General features: G+C 40.4%; 2 protein-coding genes across 2 annotated transcripts; one reads left to right on the top strand and one right to left on the bottom strand.

Annotated features, from left to right (window-relative positions):
• Positions 1-62: 62 nt before the first annotated feature.
• Positions 63-15,034, top strand: CEBPZ (CCAAT enhancer binding protein zeta). Its single transcript, XM_053972251.1, has 16 exons — positions 63-221; positions 609-2,125; positions 3,251-3,482; positions 3,798-3,969; positions 4,326-4,414; positions 4,876-4,929; positions 5,608-5,710; positions 6,594-6,662; positions 7,824-7,890; positions 9,178-9,278; positions 10,622-10,679; positions 11,672-11,880; positions 12,858-12,941; positions 13,405-13,466; positions 13,553-13,634; positions 14,356-15,034. Exons 1-16 carry the CDS (start codon positions 63-65, stop codon positions 14,493-14,495), a joined length of 3,198 nt encoding a protein of 1,065 aa, XP_053828226.1. The 3' UTR covers positions 14,496-15,034.
• Positions 14,211-17,318, bottom strand: CEBPZOS (CEBPZ opposite strand). Its single transcript, XM_053972256.1, has 4 exons — positions 16,529-17,318; positions 14,916-14,960; positions 14,573-14,656; positions 14,211-14,456 (listed from the first exon to the last, which is right to left on the bottom strand). Exons 1-3 carry the CDS (start codon positions 16,695-16,697, stop codon positions 14,574-14,576), a joined length of 297 nt encoding a protein of 98 aa, XP_053828231.1. The 5' UTR covers positions 16,698-17,318; the 3' UTR covers positions 14,211-14,456; position 14,573.
• Positions 17,319-17,500: the final 182 nt, after the last annotated feature.

Genomic DNA, 17,500 nt, shown 5'->3' with positions numbered 1-17,500 from the left:
GGCCGCGGCACGGGCCGGACGCGCGTCACGCGTGTGCGCGGCAGCGCTTCCGGCGGGCGGCGATGGCGGCCGCGTTCTGGGACTTCGGCGTGGGGGAGCGGAGGAAGGCGGGCGGCGACAGCGGCGAGGAGGAGGGCGACGACGACGGTGATGAAGAAGCAGAAGGGGGAGATGCGGGAGAGTTCACGCTGGACGAGGTGCTGCGCCTCGGCGGCACCAAGGTAAGGGAGCGGGGGGAGGGAGCGGGAGCACGTGGCGGCCGGGACCCCCATCCCGGGACGGGCCCTTGCAGGGCGCGAGGTGTGCGGGGTCCCACGCAGATGGTGGGAACAAGTTCTTTGCTCAGGGGCTGGTGAGGCACTGGGACAGATTGTCCAGAGAACTTATGGATGTCCCATCCCTGGAGGTGCCCAAGGCCAGGCTGCATGGGACTCTGAGCAACCTGGTCTAGGGGAAGGTGTCCCTGCCCGTGGCAGGGGGCTTGGAACTAGATGGTCTTTAGGGTCCCTTCCAACTCAAATCATTTAAGGATTCTCTGGGGAAGCCTTGGGAGTCTTGGCAAACCTTGCACCAGATCTGCCCATGACAGCTGTGCCCTGTCTCCGCAGCAAGATTACCTCATGCTGTGTGCCCTGGACGAGGAGAGCGAGATGGTGGACGGCGGCAAGAAGGACACGATCGATGACCTGAAGGAAGGGGAGCTGGAGGCGTTCGTCAGCTCCCTGGGGCTCAACAAGTATGCAAAGAGTTGCCTGGTGGTGGAGGAGGATGAGGATGATGGTGGCAGCAGGGAGAAAGAGAAGCCTCCAAAGAAAGAGAAAAACAAGAAAGAAACAGATTGTTCTTCACGACAGGGGAAAAAAGAAAAAAAAGGAAAGGAAAAGGCAAGCAGTGTGAAAGACAGCAAAAAGAAGCAGGCTGGTGGTGATCAGGGCCAACAGCCTTCTGCAAAGAAGGAAAGGCTGGAAGAAGATTTTGAATTTCATGCTAGGCAAGCAATCCTGATCAGACCGGGGGGCAAGTGGTATGATCTGGAATACACCAACGAATTCTCTCCAGAGCCACAGAATCAGACACTTCTGTCCAAGTATAAGGCCCTGGCCCAAAAGCTGTATGAACATGAGACAGACCTGTTTAAGAATAAGACAGACTATCAGAAGGGGGCCTCTTCGGCGTGGATTAAAACCGTTGTGTCCTCGGGTACCTTGGCTGACAGGATGGCAGCGATGACCCTTCTCATCCAGGACAGTGCTGTCCACAGTCTCCAATTTGTTGAGAACTTAATAAACCTCATAAAGAAAAAGGGCAGCAGGCAGCAGAGCCTTATGGCTTTAGATACTTTCAAGGAGCTTCTCATTACAGATATCTTACCAGACAATCGAAAATTGTGGTCTTTCTCGCAGCGACCGCTTAACAACATAGTGCAGATGTCGAGTGGCAACAAGGATTCAAGAGACAGGCGGTTGATACTTTGGTACTTTGAGCATCACCTGAAGCTGCAGATAGCAGAGTTCGTGCAGGCCTTGGAAGCACTGAGCCACGATTGTCTGACAGCCACGAAATCCCGAGCTCTGGCAGTTTCCCACGAGCTGCTCTGTAACAAGCCCGAGCAGGAGAAAGCTCTGCTGGTTCTGCTGGTGAATAAACTGGGTGACCCTCAGAACAAGATTGCCACCAAAGCCTCTTATCTTTTAGAGACCTTACTTCACAAGCATCCAAATATGAAGGGAGTAGTGTGCAGTGAGGTGGAGAGGCTTTTGTACCGCTCAAACATCAATGTGAAAACTCAATATTATGCTATCTGCTTTCTAAATCAGATAGTCCTCAGTCATGAAGAAAGTCCGTTGGCTAACAAGCTGATAACTTTGTACTTCTGCTTTTTCCGGAACTGTATAAAGAAAAAAGATGTTGAATCCAAAATGCTCAGTGCTCTCCTTTGCGGGGTAAACAGAGCATACCCTTACGCTGAGACTGGTGATGAGAAAGTGAAAGAGCAAATGAACACCTTGTTCAAAGTTCTGCATCTTGTGAACTTCAGTACCAGTGTCCAGGCTCTGATGTTGCTGTTTCAAGTGATGGACTCTCAGCAGACTGTATCGGACAGGTACTATGCAGCGCTGTACAAGTAAGTGGCAGGTTTGCATTTTTATATAAATTTCATTCTAAGAAGTTATAGAAACTTCTTAAAATGAAAAAAAAAATTAAATTAATGAAAAAATAAATTGAAAATAAAAAAAAATCAATTTCATTTTAATTTAAAGTTGTAGAAACACTTACTTTGCTTTTAAGATCTTGATGGTTTTGTGTTTCGTTGGCTAAAAATTTCTGATGTTTTGTAGGAGCTGGAAGAAAATGCATGTTATTTCTTTGATTTAACATGAGGATAAAAACAAAGACAGTGATAGGTCCTGAGAACACATGTGCATTTCATCCTTTGGCACTCTTCTGGTGGCTTGCTTTACTTCCAGATGTTATTGGAAATTAATTAATAACTTTTTCTTCTGAAATCACTTTTACAGGTACTAGCCTGTAAATTTGGCCTGTAAATAGCCTAAAATCTTGTTTCTTTTTGTCCTTATTTTGAGGAGGAGGACTATTATCTTCAATATTTTAGATTATTTAATTTGTGTAGCTGGGAACCCTTGTGTTACAAAAATATTGCTTTTTTTCTTGTCCCAGCTGATTGCTTAGACTCTTTAGAGGATCCTTACAGGCTTCTGTTTAAATGCCCAAGAGGAAGTTACTGATTTTTTAAAAAGGGAATTCAGGTTCCCTGAGAATGTGCACAATTTAAGGGCCTTACTCTGCTTGGCAGCCTGGAAAAAAATTGGAGTAGAAAATTAACTTGCCAGTACAAATGTCTGATCTGATTGTGAAGTGTGCTGATTTTTAACTATTTGCTTTCTTTTTTTAAACAAATGAACAAATCAGATTAGTTTCTTAACACTGTATATCTCAAATTTTGAAACTGTTTTCAGTTGAACTCAGTTTCTTTTTATTTTCTTGCAATATTTTGTTTACCAAGGAAATTTTTTTTTTTTTTTAATCCTCAGTGTCTTATATATATCCAGAAATATTACACAGCTCTTGACAGTTCAGGATTTATCTCAATGGTTTTGAGTACTGAGGAGCAAGCTGTCACTAGTTTTTTAGCTAGCACTCAGAAAATTGTAGGTATTTGTTGTCAATAGCAGTTGTTCTCCTGTGTGCATTGTGACAACCAGCAAAATTTCTCCTGTGTGTCCTACAGGAAGCTTCTAGATCCTGCTTTAGCAACGTGCTCAAAGCCATCCATGTTTCTAAATCTTGTCTATAAGTCTCTGAAGGCAGATGTTGTGTTGCGGCGTGTGAAGGCCTTTGTGAAGAGGCTACTTCAAGTCACTTGTGGACAAATGCCACCCTTCATTTGTGGAACCCTGTACCTTCTGTCTGAGCTTCTGAAAGTAAAACCAGAGTTAAGGGCCCAGTTACAGGATCACATGGTATAAGATGATTTCTTTATCTCATTGCTTTTTCAATAAGAGTAGTTTTCATAAGCACCTTTTCCTAACCTGTTCATTAGTAACCATTTGCTAAGATGTTTCTTGAGATGGGGAGGGACCATTATAGTTATGTGTTCTAACCAATAAAGTTCAATTTTAAGTGCTATATCAAGGACAAAAATCTGTATTTCTTAAACATCAGCCATATTTGTTTAAATTTTCATAAGTAGCTCATGAACTTTGTGTGTTTTTTTTTTTTAAATCAGAGTAAATCTAGAAATGAAAAGCTGTTTGCTAATGCTTTCTGGGTTTTAGGGGTCAGATGATGAAGAGTGCTTTAAGGATCAAGAAGAGGCTGAAGAGGATGAGGAAAAATTTGTGGATGCTGACAAAGAAGTAGAAGATGAAAAGAGAAGTACAATGGAAAGTTCTAAAACAAACAATTCAAATTCATCAGCCTCGTGGGTGCATCATCTGAATATGAGAGGTAAATCAGCAAGAAAATACATAATTTAACAGCTAGGAGTCCGTAACAGGGACGTGTTGGTCAAGAGTTGTTGTAAGATTAAGTGAATAAAACATTATTTTAGTTTTTAAATTGAAGTTTGGTTGAAATCAACCAGTCAGAGCAATTTATCTGTTACCTCAGCAGCGATGAAAAGACTCTTGACTAGTGCATTTCACTGTGAAGGGCAGCTGAATACAGCCTTTTCCTGCTGCCAGGTGAACCCCTGGCCTGTCCAGCTGGGAGTGATGGGCAGCATTACTGTTATGGGGAAACAAGAATAATACTTTTGTAAAGGTGCCTGAAAAAAATTTGTTTTGCTCTCCTCCATCCCACAGGCAGGCAGAGTGAAGCATCCTATGATCCTATGCACCGAAGTCCTTTATACTGTGGTGCTGAAAGTACAAGCCTTTGGGAACTCAAGAAGGTAGGACATTTCTTGAATTGCTGTTGTTGAGTTTAAAAGTGTGGCCCTTGTATGAAGAGAGGAAAAAGAACTTGGTCATTCTTGAAGTAGCTGCTTGAGTAACAACAGAAAGGTTAAAGCTGACACGTTGTTCAGCTTTAAGCTTGTATATGTTCCATACAATACTGATATTCTTGAGGAGGGAATAGGAAATTTTTAAGTGAAGATTTGGACAATAATAATATTTTTTGACTATTTGATCTTAGCTTTGATCATTAAAGCTTTTTAGTGTTGACTTAAATAAAATTGTAAGTGAAAATGTATTTAATGCAAATAAAAGATTAGAACTTGAAGGTCTTCAGTTGTTAAAGTACTTAATCAGCCTTGCACTACTATGTGTATGTCTGTTATTTGGTAAGTCACAGAGTGGTCTTACAACATATTTTTTAATTAGAAATAAATTAATGACTCATGTTTTTCAGCTTTCTGAACATTTTCATCCATCTGTGGCCCTGTTTGCAAAAACAATTCTCGAAGTAAGTGCTTTTGCTAGCTTGTTGCTTTGAAGTTTGATATTTTATGTTAGACGTATTTTGCCATTTGAAAAAATACATTATAAAGTCTCCTTGCACTTCATGGGTAACTAGCAGCTCTGCAGAACTCTATCATACTCTCAAATGCCAAGCTTCTCATGGAATTACAATGTTATGTGTAAAGGAGACTGCTTACTAAAGTTTTTGTTTTGTAGAAATGTAGGTATTACATGATTCTTAAAGCTTTATTGGAGTTTCTTATGTATTTTTGTTTCTTTTTTAAATATGGGGAACACTACTACAGGAACAAATTATTTTTTAAATGCTGTTGTGATACCATGCCAAAACCACTCCAACTTTCACAAATATGTATTGAAAATATTTATTTTTCATTTGAATATATGGTATTGAAATGATGTTGAGTATTAACTGCTGTTAGCATGGTACATTGCAAGGCAGTTTATCACTGAAACAAAGCAAAGGAGGTGTGGTTTAGTTAAGCAAATAGTGAAATTGCAAAAAGAAGAACCTGATCAGTGTTATGTGGTATAGTGTCCCCAAGTCTTTATCTTTTTAAAGTATGTTTTAATGCTGTTCTTGAACTGATTGAGTCCTCTGTGTTTAGATGGTGTCTTTCAAAAATGAAGACCTTAATGGTTTTTGGCTTTTTCCTTCTTTCAGGGAAATCACATTCAGTACTCTGGTGACCCTTTGCAGGATTTCACGTTAATGAGATTCTTGGATCGTTTTGTGTACAGAAATCCCAAGCTCAGCAAAGGCAAAGGTAGGCACTTCTCTGTACCATGTCATCTTGGTTGTAAGTGCTGTCTGAATTGTCATTCTCTCAGATTGGCCTTGTCAAGTATTTGGGGTGCATGTGGTGGAACAGAGGAGTGGCATCAGTCTTCAGGGCTGCGAGAGAGATGCCTGCAACCCAGAACCAGCTGACAGCCACACCCTGCTGCCCCTCACACCCGCAGTGCAGAACTGCTCACTTAGCAGGAATAAGCAAGGGATAGGGAGATGTAAACACTGCAGAATGGTTGAGGCTAGAAGGGACCTCTGAAGTCATGGGCTCAAGCAGAGACATGTAGAGCAGACTCTCCAGATGGCTTTTGAATGTCTCCAAGAGTGGAGACTCCACTGCCTCTCTGGGCAACCTGTGCCAATGCACAGTTGTGCTCACAGTGGAAAAAGTGTTTCCAAGTGTTCAGGTGGAGTCTCCTTCATCAACTTAGTGACCCATCACTTGATTCTCTCCAGTATGCCCATGTCTGCCTTATACTGGAGAGCTCAGACCTGGGCACGGGGCTCCAAGTGTGATCTAACAAATGCCAGGAAAACCATCAGCCTTCTTTGCTGCAGGGACACAGTGTTGCCTCACAGTCAACTGGGTGTCCACCAGGACTACCAGGGTGTTCTTAGCCAAGCTGCTTTCCAGCTGGGCAGCCCCCAGTGTATACTGGTACCTGGGGTTGTTCCTCCTTCAGTGCAGGACTTTGCCCTTCCCCTTGTTAAACTACAGGAGGTTTCTGTCAGCCCATTTCTCCAGCCTCTTAAGGTCAATATGGATGGCAGCACAACCCACTGGTCTGTCAGCTGCTCCTAACAGTTCTGTATCCATAGTCATAAAATAAAAATTCTCTCTGATTTATTTTCTGATACAGAAAACACCAGCAGTGTGGTAATGCAGCCAAAGAAGAAGCAGTTTATGAAGGATATGCAAAATCTTGCAGGTAAGTCAGCCCCTTAAATCAGTTATGATGACTAAAAAATCCTTAGCTGGTTGATGTAGATGTGTCATCTGCACTGTCTATACTGTTTCTGTTAGCAATAAAAGAAAGTGCCATCCATCAGGAGTGCAGTGGTCATGCCTGGAGTTTAGGATCAGACCTCATCTTCTTTTAAGGATGTATGGAATCTTCACAGTTGGAACTTTGGATCTATTGAATCATTTGAAGAAAAAAATATGTAGGGAAAGTCAGTTATTCTATAGCCATTTTTATTCTGTTTGTTATGATTGAAAAATGACTTAAAATACCAGAAAAATTGATCTATATAATTATTTAAATCACATTAAGTTCTTTCATTAAATGATATGGATTACCCTATACAATACCACAGCTGCAGCTGTTGTTAGGATGAGTGTAAGGTGTCTTTGGCATTGTTATTTTGCTAAGAGTCTTCCTGCCTCCAGAAATAAGCTGCCTTTTGTCCAGTCCCACTGTTTCCAACAATTAAGAGTAGGATTTAGTTTAAGAACCAGCAGTTAAAAAACCAGAGCAAACTATCAGTAAAACATGCTGCTTGAGGACAGAAGTACCATCTTCTGTGGCAGTGTCTCTGTAGCATTTCCAGGGATGTGCTTTTCCACCAGCTTTGGGTCTGTTGTGTTGCAAAGAGGTTTTAGTTATGCAGATTAGTAAGTACTGATGTACTTTTATGGCTGGTTTTATGGCTGTTAAAGCTGAAAATAGAAATTTTAGCCTGTACACTTTGTCACATTTTTTAGTTTATTCTGAGTTGAAGGAGCAATTTAGGAGCAATTCTGTCCTGATGAACATACTACTAAAAAAGAAATAAAATAATGGTGTAAGTTTCGAGATTAAAGAAAAGCATATTAGAAACCTGCCCCTGTCTGAAAAGTTAACAGTGTTGTTACATTGAAGATGGCTGAAACTGAGATTACACATTCAAAATCTTTGGTACAAAGTACTCTTTTGTATATGGTCAAAATTGCCTTATGTGTTAGTTTGAAGAGGTTTTCAGATAAGCTCCCCATTATTGAATGGATGACACCATGTGTCTGCTTCTATCTGTGTGTGCTGCTTAATCTCTGGAAAGAATAACCAGCATTTCAACTTGGGGTAAAATCAGTTCATTTTTTCTTTTTGCAGTCAACAGTAAGGAATTCCGGGCCAAAGATGAAAGCAAAATCCCAGTGGATGAAGTGTTTTTTCACAGGTAATGGAATACTTGTGAATGTTCATTTTAAATGTTGTTTTTTTAGTGTAGTGCTATTAAAACCCACTGCATTTTGTAAGTATTCTCTGGTATTTCAAGTATTTGCAAATTTTTATTAATTTGAATGACTTAAGATGGTAGTACTTTTCTTGGACATAATTTTAACATTTGTCAAAAGTGCTTAGGAAAGAGTATCACCTATGAACAAAGGAAATTGGGGCTTGTAGTTTAAGTAAATTAAGTAAGCTGACATTACAATAGAGAAGCCTTAAGTAATGGGTAATGATTAATATCTTGTGGGTTGTAATTCTTGTGCATTAGAGGTATATATAATAAAAGCTGGACTATAGCTTGTTTATGTTATTAGCATCAAAGCTTATTAGAATGGAACGAAGCAAAAGAAAGTCAGAGGAGCTACTTTTCAGAGTATTTAGGTTTGTATTACTTATAGCTCTTTCTGTTTCTTTGAATTTCCTTTGAGATTATTATATAAAAATGCACTTGTAGTACTAAAACTGAAGTGATACGCATTTGGCAAAGGTTTGTTTTTATTGGATCAAAATACTGATTGCCTCTATCTCCTTAGGAAATTATTATTTGAATTAACTTCATTTATTTTAAATTAATTGATACTATAATACTGAGGAATATACAACTAATAAATAAATAAAATAGTGGTGTTAGTTTTGAGATTAAGGAAAAGCATCTTAAAAACATGCCCATCTGAAAAGTTAACGGTATTGTAACATTGAACATGGCTGAAACTGAGATTACACATTCAAAGTCTTCTGTACAAAGTACTCTCTTGTATATGGTCAAAATTGCCTTCCATGTTTGGTGGTTCTTTAACATAAATGAAGGTGAAAATGACTGACAGAGGATAAAACTAAGACCCAAAAGAAGAGGGCTATGTGAGAAAATTTGGTAAAACTTGATGGGTGAATGTCGTCTTTATTTTTTTCCCAATTACATTCAAGTTGAATTTGATCCTTTCTTCCTTCTCAGTCTAAAGCAGAATTTTACATCTTTGTTGTGCTCTTTTATAAATCCATTATGTTAAAAATAACTTCTGCCACCTTTGGCCTGTGAAATTTCATTGTTTTAAATATTACAGTAGTGACTGATTCTTTGAAAAACAAAGCCTCTTGATTTTAGATGTGTTTGAAACCATGATTTACAGTTTTCAACTGGCAACATACACGGGAAACAATTTGCAGATTTTTTAATTAAGAAGTCATAAAGATAATCCTCTGTAATTTTGTGTCTGAGTGCAATATATTATTTCAGATTTTATTCGAAGTTCGATAAGAAGAGAGAGAAACAAAAGCGTCTGGATGATGAAGAGAGTGTGGAAGATGTGGATGATGATGAATTTGAAAGAGCATTGGGTAAGGCTGTGTTCTTCCTTGCAGTAACTATCCCAGTATTCCCAGATTTTTCAAATTACTAATTTATCCTTTTTATAGTTCATATTGTGTAAAAGAACCAGGTAGAGGAATATGGGAGTGTGAGAAAACTGGCTTTCCAGTTGCTCTTTGTGCTATTGCAGACAGCAGTTCCTGCTATGTGCTGTGTGAGCCACCTGGGTGGCTGTTTGAAAAGGCCTTGCTCCCACCACTGCAGTAGTCAGCTTGTTTGAGTGGCTGGAAATTGTCTGATTTTGAACTTACACTCACGAGTGGCAGTTCATGCCCTTTTGTTCTTTTCCTAATGTAGCCTGAGTAGCCTTTTCTAACAGCATGTAACATTTGCCTCTACTTTTTCTTTACTGCTGGGCCTTTTTCAGTCTTGCTTACAGTTTCTCTCATAGTTTCTAACATCTTTCATGAGGTTATGAGTTTAGGAAGGTCATTGGCAAACTTCTGCAGTAGCCTTAGCTCTTCCTGTAGCATGTACTTTGCTTTGGAATTAGTGTGTGATTTGTTCTAGAATTTAAATTTGTTAGTGTACCAGAAGATGTCCATTTCAAATTTTATTTATATGTATTAAAAAAAAAAATCCAGTTAACTCTTCATAACTGTTTTGTACAGTATTTTGAGAGAATTCCACATTCTTTTATCAGGGTTCTTAGTGACTCAATTAATTTGGTCTTAGTTATGACAAGAATCTGTTACTAACTGTATTTGTCTTTTATTATTAGTATCTCTAATGAGAATTTGCTTCATAAATTCAGAAGCTTAAAATAATGACCCTATATCTGAAAATTAGGTATTTTGCAATGCTAGGGTTGAAATAGCTTGGGTTGGAAGGGACCTTAAACATCAACTCATTCCATCCCTCCTGCCATGGGCAGGGACACCTTCCACTAGATCAGGTTGCTCTGAGCTCCATCCAACCTGGCCTTGAACACTTTCAGGGATGGGGCATCCACAGCTTCTCTGGGCAGCCTGTTCTAGTGCCTTACTACCCTCACAGTAAAGAATTTTTTCCTAATACCTAATCTAAACTCTTTCAGTTTGAAGCCATTCCTCCTTGTCTTGTCACTACATGCCCTTGGGAAAAGTCCCTCTCCAGCTCTCTTGTAGCATTCTTTAGGTACTGGAAGGCCACAGTAAGGTCACCCTGAAGCCTCCTCTTCTCCAGGCTGAACAACTTCAATGCTAAGAGAGGTGCTCCAGCTCTCTGGTCATCTTTGTGGCCCTCCTCTGGACTTGCTCCAACAATTCCATGTACTTGCTGGATGCAATAACTTGCATATTTCTTTGTAGTAATATTTTTTTTTTCTCCCTAGATACTTTTGAAGCTGCTGATAATGCTGTTGTTGGCCAGGATGACCTTGATTTTGCTAGGTAAGACTTCAGATTAGTTCTTATTCCTCTTGTCTTAATGTCTGTATAGAGTTTTACTCTGTGAAACTAGATAGATCTTTTTCAGAATGGTTTAGAATATCACCTTGCAAAAAAGGCAATATCAGATTTACATTGAGTAATACAGATTTTCTGCATGTCCCAAAATAGTTCATGATGACTTTGGCATGCTTATAGTCCTTAAATGAGACCTGTAGTATTGGATTGTCTTAATTAATTAATTAATTGTTTATTTTATACAATGGAGTGACCCAGTAAGCAGTGTAAAATCTTATTTTTCATTGTCTCAGGTTTCTATTTGAGAATTACCAAGTACAAAAGGAAGCAGAATGAGGCATAATGGCACTGCTGCCATAAGTACTGGCTGTAACTGGACCTAACACAGTTAATAAACTTTGTGAGATCCAGTGTCACAGAGCTCAGGTCTCCTAAGTCAGCACTTCCATTAATCATAGCTGGGAAAGGACCTTTAGATTCATCGAGTTCAATTGTAAATGATGAAGCAGCTTCTATTTTGCTCAAAGTATCTGTAATGCAGCGTTTGAATTTGCACAGAGACTTCCCTTGAGGCAACAGCAGAATTAAAGTCTGAACTCCTAGTGAAACCTGAAACATTTTTGTGATCTTGACTGGTGTTTAATAGAACAGTTTGTGTTTTACAGAAAAGACTTTCTGAAAAGGAGCAAACACACAGAGGAGATAAAATACTCAAGCTGTCATTTCTGCTAATTTCAGAATAGGATTCCCTCCAGAACTTCTTAAAAGGGTTGACTTTTATAACACAACTGCCTACACTAACGTTGAAAACATACTTGAGTGTATAATACGGATATTTTAGGTCGCAGCCTACATTTACAGTAGTTTGCAATGATGTTGAACTTTCCTAACATAGTGTTTGCCAGTAGATAGATGTCATCTAGATGCAAACAGTATTTTTCCAGATGAAGTGCTAAGCTTGTTATATCTTCTTTTAGTAATATAAAAAAAAATCCCAAAGGCGGCAAAAAAGGCCAAGGTGGTGAGGGATCTGGTGCTGACTGGGAGGATTCTGATGATGAAGATGACTTCAGTGATCTGGATGATGAGGAAGTCTCCTTAGGAAGCATGGAGGAAGACTTTGAAGAGGATATGGATGAAGAGGGAGGTGTATTTATGGATGTGTCTGAAGATGATGATGACCTAGGTAAAGTGCCATTTGTTACTGAAAAACAAGAAGAAAAAGCTTAAAAAATAGGTTACCTAATATGTAACTTCATATGCAAATTCCAATTTAGTTATCTAGGTGGGAAATTTGGCTTTTAAGCAAAGAAATAACAAGTCCTTCTCTGTAAAATGAAGTCTTTAGGAGAAGCATTTCCAGGCACAATCTCCTAGGTGACAGTGGGAGACTCATTTGGGACTTCCAAATGAGACATGTTTCTTTAATTCTGAAAATTTATACACAAATAACTGGCTTCAGTAGGCAGAAATATTAAAAGAGCTCAAGGAGAAAAAAAATCTGGTAATTGATAATTTTTGTATTTCTTTAGACATAGTTAATGCTGATTTTTTTTAGATGAAGTAACTTCTATTAAATTGGCTGTCTCACAAGTAACAGCTTACTCTTGTAATATAGCTATGCACTCAAGTTTTTAATACCACTGGAGTAGTAACTGATTCTTGTACCTGCATGGTTTTATTTTTTCACCTGAGAAGCACAGTTTACACAGAATATAGTGCATGTGGCTGGAAAAGCAGAGATAAAGTACTCTGGAGTATTTCAGTGAATAACTAAAGGTCACAGGAAGATGACTGAGGGTAGAGGAGGTAAACTGTTCATACAGTTGTTAACAATTTTTCATGAGATTATTATTTCACCAAACTTACCATGCAGACATTCGAGGTTTACCTAATGCCTGCTTTTAGCTTTTGTATTTTATGTATCATGTAACATTCCCTTCTGGTACTATGGAAACAACATAAAGAACAGCACACCAAAGACCAATTTTTAATGGTCCACCTTGAGGAAATACTAGATTTGCTTGTGTGCACTGCCTTTTAAAGACTTGGACCATTATGACAAGTATGCCTATAAAGGAATTTTAGTCTCTGCTGCATTTTAAATACATGTACATGGTGTGAAAATTGGAGACTGATGTATTTGGGTTTTTTTCCTATCAGACTCAAACAATGACAAGCAACTGAAATCCGTCAGTAAAAAGGGCAAGAAAAAGAAAGATTTGAATTTTGCGGGATCACTGGAAGGTAAGAAAACACTGCCATAAAAGCTTAATAGAAATAAAATAGTCCAAAAATCTTTGGAATAGAGGGATTTACTACAGTAGATTATCACATTTTGGATCTAGATTCAGATTTGAATAAACCATAAATGGAGGTTGTGCCCAGCCAGCATAATTCAGAGTAACAATCTGCTGTTGAGGAGGTGAGAGTTGAAGGAAGAATTTTGAAGAAGGATGATGTTATACTGGTGGTCTGTGCATCTGTTACACCTGATTCACAGATTTGTGTTATTTAATTATTGGTTGGAAACTCTTTTTTCCCCTTTTCTTTTAGGGGAGGTGGGGAACAAAGATTTTCAAAAATTGCTAATTCAGATGATCTCATTAAGAAAAAGTTCTAAACATTTAAAACATGGTAAAACTTTTTTTTTTACTGCCTTTGGGAACTTGAAGTTGTGTCTTATAAGAGTAACACTCTTTGTTTGAAGGATCCAGCCGAGGAAAGAAGAGAAAACTCCAAGATGCTGGTATACTGGCATCTGCAGAAGAGGTGAGTTTGATCAGTGTTTAACAAAAAATGATCAAGCATTTCACCTGTTGCTTTGTAACACAATACTAAAATTACTCTCTTTAAAGTTTGGCTATCTGCTGGATGAAAATGCTGGCTCCAAGTTTGACAATATTGGAATGAACGCCATGGCCAACAGAGATAATGCAAGTAAGTACATGCTGCAAGTAGCAGGCAGTTGTAATGCTGAAATTTACTTCTTTCCCTTCAGGTTCTGTACATGAAAACATGAACCACCTTTAACTGGAGTACAGGGTCAGAAACGACACACAGCAGGAACAATAGCTCAACAGCAGTAAGACCTGACAGTTTTCTCCAGTGACAAGAGATGCCCAGTGCTAAATAATTACGTGGGAGTAATGGTGTGAATAAGGCTTCAGAAAAGGGAGAGGCTGTCAATGTCCCTTTCACACTGTAAACAGGGAAAGGCAGGATGCTCTTTGTCAAGCATTTGTGTGAATTCTGCTCAGGTGAAGTGTCCTTGATTCCTTGGGAAGGGAAGGCATAAGGTACTGCTGTCTTTACCTACCTATTGGACTGTATGCTTGCAGTACCAGTGAAGCAGAAAGTAGTTTTCCCAAAGTAATTCTAATGAATTACATGTGTATATGCTGGTTGAATAAACACTGCTCCTAATGCAAATGTGTCTAGCATTAGTAAAATACAAAGCAGTATCTAAAACTCTGAGATGGTAGGGTTTGTTTTGTGAAGTAAAAAAACTACAGCTTTCTCAAAAAAAAAAGGCAGTTTGCATTTTATTAACATTTATAAATACAGTATTCAAGTTTTAACTTTTACATGATTGATCTGTATGCCACTTCATGGTCAGACGTATCCATCGGCTCCTTATTTCTCACTTTTCCTCCTACAGATGTCAAACAGATCCAGTGGGAAATAGAGCGTGACAAGTGGCTTCACAACAGGGATGTGAAAAGCATCATCAAAAAGAAGAAACAGTTCAGGCACAGAGGGCTGAAAAACAAGTACAAAAGCAAGAAATCAAGACGATGAATAGGACGTCTTGATGTGGACATTTTAAAAATAATTATTCTTAAATAGTTTTTTATTTAATCACACATCTTTCTTACTTCAGTTCTTGCTGCTTAACCATGTCATCTGGTCATTCTCTCTTATGCCATGAATTCCAGACCGCTCATTGGATTTGTAATAAACTGAAAAATAGGAAAATCCATGTCAAATCTAAGTGAGACATACGGGATGAGCATCCCCTTTGTGGCTGGTTATTCAGTGTATAACCCTCCAGCTCTGAGATCTCTATCCAACAGTCTGACACTCCAGCCATGCCTTAACAATAAAAACTTCTGCAGTGTCTCCTGGGCAAAGTTTTAAGCCATCCTAAGCTCAGTTGTATATATTAAGATGCAACAGAAGCTTCAGCCATCCTTCTGAAGCCAACGACTACAAACTCACCTTCCAGAATTGATGGAAACCTCTTCTGCATTGTGTATCTGAAATCTGACAAGATAAATCACAGTTACTTTCCCAGCATATATTAAGATGAATAATTAAATGCACTATTTTTATAACTAGAGTTGTTTTATCAAAATTTGTTTGAGCTCTTGAGTTAGAGCCACCATTAAATAACGTGATAGGAATTTTTTTTTTTTAATAATTTCAGAGACTGTATTCAGGTTACTCATACATGCAGCCCCATCATCACAGTGTTTCCTGAGCTTCTTCACAATTGTGATAACCAAGTCCAAGCTACAGATTCACAGGAAGCTGCATGCCTCTCATAGACTGACATGCAGATAAAACCAGGAAACATTTGTGTCCTCGTACAGATTTAGATGGTCACTGAATCATTCCATGGGCCGTTCTGACAACCCAGTAGAAAATCACAACAGGTTTATGCTATTTTAATTACAGCAGCTCATAAAAGGATGTTAACCACTCTAGTACTAACACAAAGCAAGCAGTGAAAGCCTCACTCTGAGTTCACTGAGCTGTCAGATAAGCTTACTGCACCTTATGGAACTGCAATTATAGAAAATATGCAAATGCATGTAAGAATTGCAAAAGAGGAGGAAAAAGTCCCAACGATGAATGCCCAGCATCAAGTTACAATAGGCTGAAAACATCTGTTCTCCATATTTTTGTTACATATATTTTCTAATAAAAAATACAAAGATGGCTGAAATTTAACAGCCCAACATCATCTGAATCCGGGAAAACAAATGCAAACTGATTTGAAGGTGAAGCTCACCTTGTACTTGGCATGAAGACCACACCACTGAAGTGGGTGGATTCTTGCCCTCCCAGCCAAAGCAGCAGCTGCCTTTTGGCTCGCCCTGACCCTGCAGGTAGCAGGAGAGGCTTTTTTCCCGAAAGGACACAGATCTGTCTAACCAGTGCTGCACCCTGCAGAGCCCTGCAAAGTAAGGCCGCTGTTCTGCAGAGCAAACCTTGCAGTAACCAAACTGCTGCTTCGCTTATTCCTTCTGTGTTACCTGGGCATGGGTAAGTCTAAGAGACCTGAGGGACTGAAGCTAAATAATCCGGGAGACAACGCTGGCTGTCTCCTGCCAGCCGGTCTGTCCTCAGCCTGGGAAATGTCAAATCGCAGAGGCTGCGAGACCCAGACACAGCCAGGACATCCCTTCAGGGGCTCAACACCAAATGCCCGAAATAGGACTGATCAATTCCTGCCTCATTTCTGGACAGCCTCTCTCCCTTCTAAACCCTTATCTGGCCCGATGCTGTTACTATAAAACCGCGCAGGATTCCTCTTTGTTCCTGGTGTGGTGGCGTGCTGCCCCCCGAAGGATTGCTCTTGGGCTTGGGTTTGTAAAAGTACAACAGCAGCTGGTTCTTCAGAGGTAAGTCCTAGGGCCAACGAGCCAGCCCCGTGCGCCTGCACTCCCCCGAGCCCGGCTCCTGACCCCACACGGCAGCATTTCCTTACACAACCCGGGCGGTGCGCGGTGCGCCGCGGGCACCGCCGGCGGCCCCCGCGCGGAGGAGCCTCCCCTGCCCACCCCTCCGTCCCCGTCAGGGCGCGGCCCCCGCCCGCCCCGCCGCACCTTGGCTGCGGTCCATGGCGCGGAAAAGCAGGAGGGCGCCGAGCAGCCCCGCCGCCTCCAGCAGCAGCAGCCCCCTCAGGACGCGCCGCGCCATGGCCGGGGCTCGGCGCCTTCCGCCGCCCGCAGCGCTGCGCAGGCGCCGCCGCTCCTCGGCCGCAGGGCCCGTCATGGCCGCGGCAGGGCCGATAAGGCCTCCCGGCGGCCAGCGGTGCAAAACATGAGCTGTGTAAAAATGTTCTCAAAAAAGGACGGGCTTTGCTGGGTATCCGGCCTAATCAGCGAGAAAGACATTAATCCGTGAGACAGGTCGCGGGTGACAGGCGAGCGCTAAGTGATGGCCAGGTGTTAGAAATACAAACGACTTGTCGGTAGAATTGCCTTGTTAAGGTTAAGGCGTGATATGCTTCAGTAATCTCAGATCTAGGGAGAGGTTCATAATGCCAAACGAGAAGAATGGACTACTGATAATGGATACAAAGACATCCAGCAGAACCTCCAAGATAAGGAAGAAACTGATAAAGCAAACTCAGCTCGACTGGGTAAAAAGTAATTTATGGCAGGGGCAGACTGTGACCGCCAACTCATGGCCATGGATCCAAGAAAACCACCGACCCAAAAGAAGAGGACTGAGCATGTTGACTGATTAGCATAAGAAGACAGGCAATCGTTAACTAATAGAAGATGGAAGACTTAATTAATAAGGGAACAATGTCACTTGAAGCCAATGAACACTAATTCCTTAGTTTGCTACATTGTATAAGTAGTAAAAACTTTGGGTAGTTGGTGTGCTTGATTTGTGGAATACCTTGAAGCACTCAGGTTTGTGGTACTCTGAAATAAATAATCAGTTTGTCTCCCAAGTGTCAGGAAAATTAATCCACGATGCCAGAGGTTTATGTCCAAAAAGGAGACAGAGGAATCCTGTAACTTTATTCTAATAAAGGCCATGAGCATTTCCCATGGGATCTCTCA

Source organism: Vidua macroura, chromosome 3 (assembly GCF_024509145.1).
Source record: "Vidua macroura isolate BioBank_ID:100142 chromosome 3, ASM2450914v1, whole genome shotgun sequence".
Lineage (NCBI taxonomy): Eukaryota > Metazoa > Chordata > Aves > Passeriformes > Viduidae > Vidua > Vidua macroura.
The sequence above is the reverse complement of the archived record's forward strand: the minus strand, read 5'-3'. Positions and strand labels throughout refer to the sequence as shown.

Bases quoted from the DNA above. Each gene is read 5' to 3' on its own strand.
- CEBPZOS (XM_053972256.1), bottom strand. From the start codon at position 16,697: ATGACGGGCCCTGCGGCCGAGGAGCGGCGGCGCCTGCGCAGCGCTGCG. The intron at 14,961-16,528 runs GTGCGGCGGGGC...TTATCTTGTCAG, and splicing joins CGCCATGGACCGCAGCCAAG to ATTTCAGATACACAATGCAG. The intron at 14,657-14,915 runs GTGAGTTTGTAG...CCTATTTTTCAG, and splicing joins GTTTCCATCAATTCTGGAAG to TTTATTACAAATCCAATGAG.
- CEBPZ (XM_053972251.1), top strand. From the start codon at position 63: ATGGCGGCCGCGTTCTGGGACTTCGGCGTGGGGGAGCGGAGGAAGGCG. The intron at 7,891-9,177 runs GTAATGGAATAC...ATATTATTTCAG, and splicing joins GATGAAGTGTTTTTTCACAG to ATTTTATTCGAAGTTCGATA. The intron at 10,680-11,671 runs GTAAGACTTCAG...ATCTTCTTTTAG, and splicing joins GATGACCTTGATTTTGCTAG to TAATATAAAAAAAAATCCCA.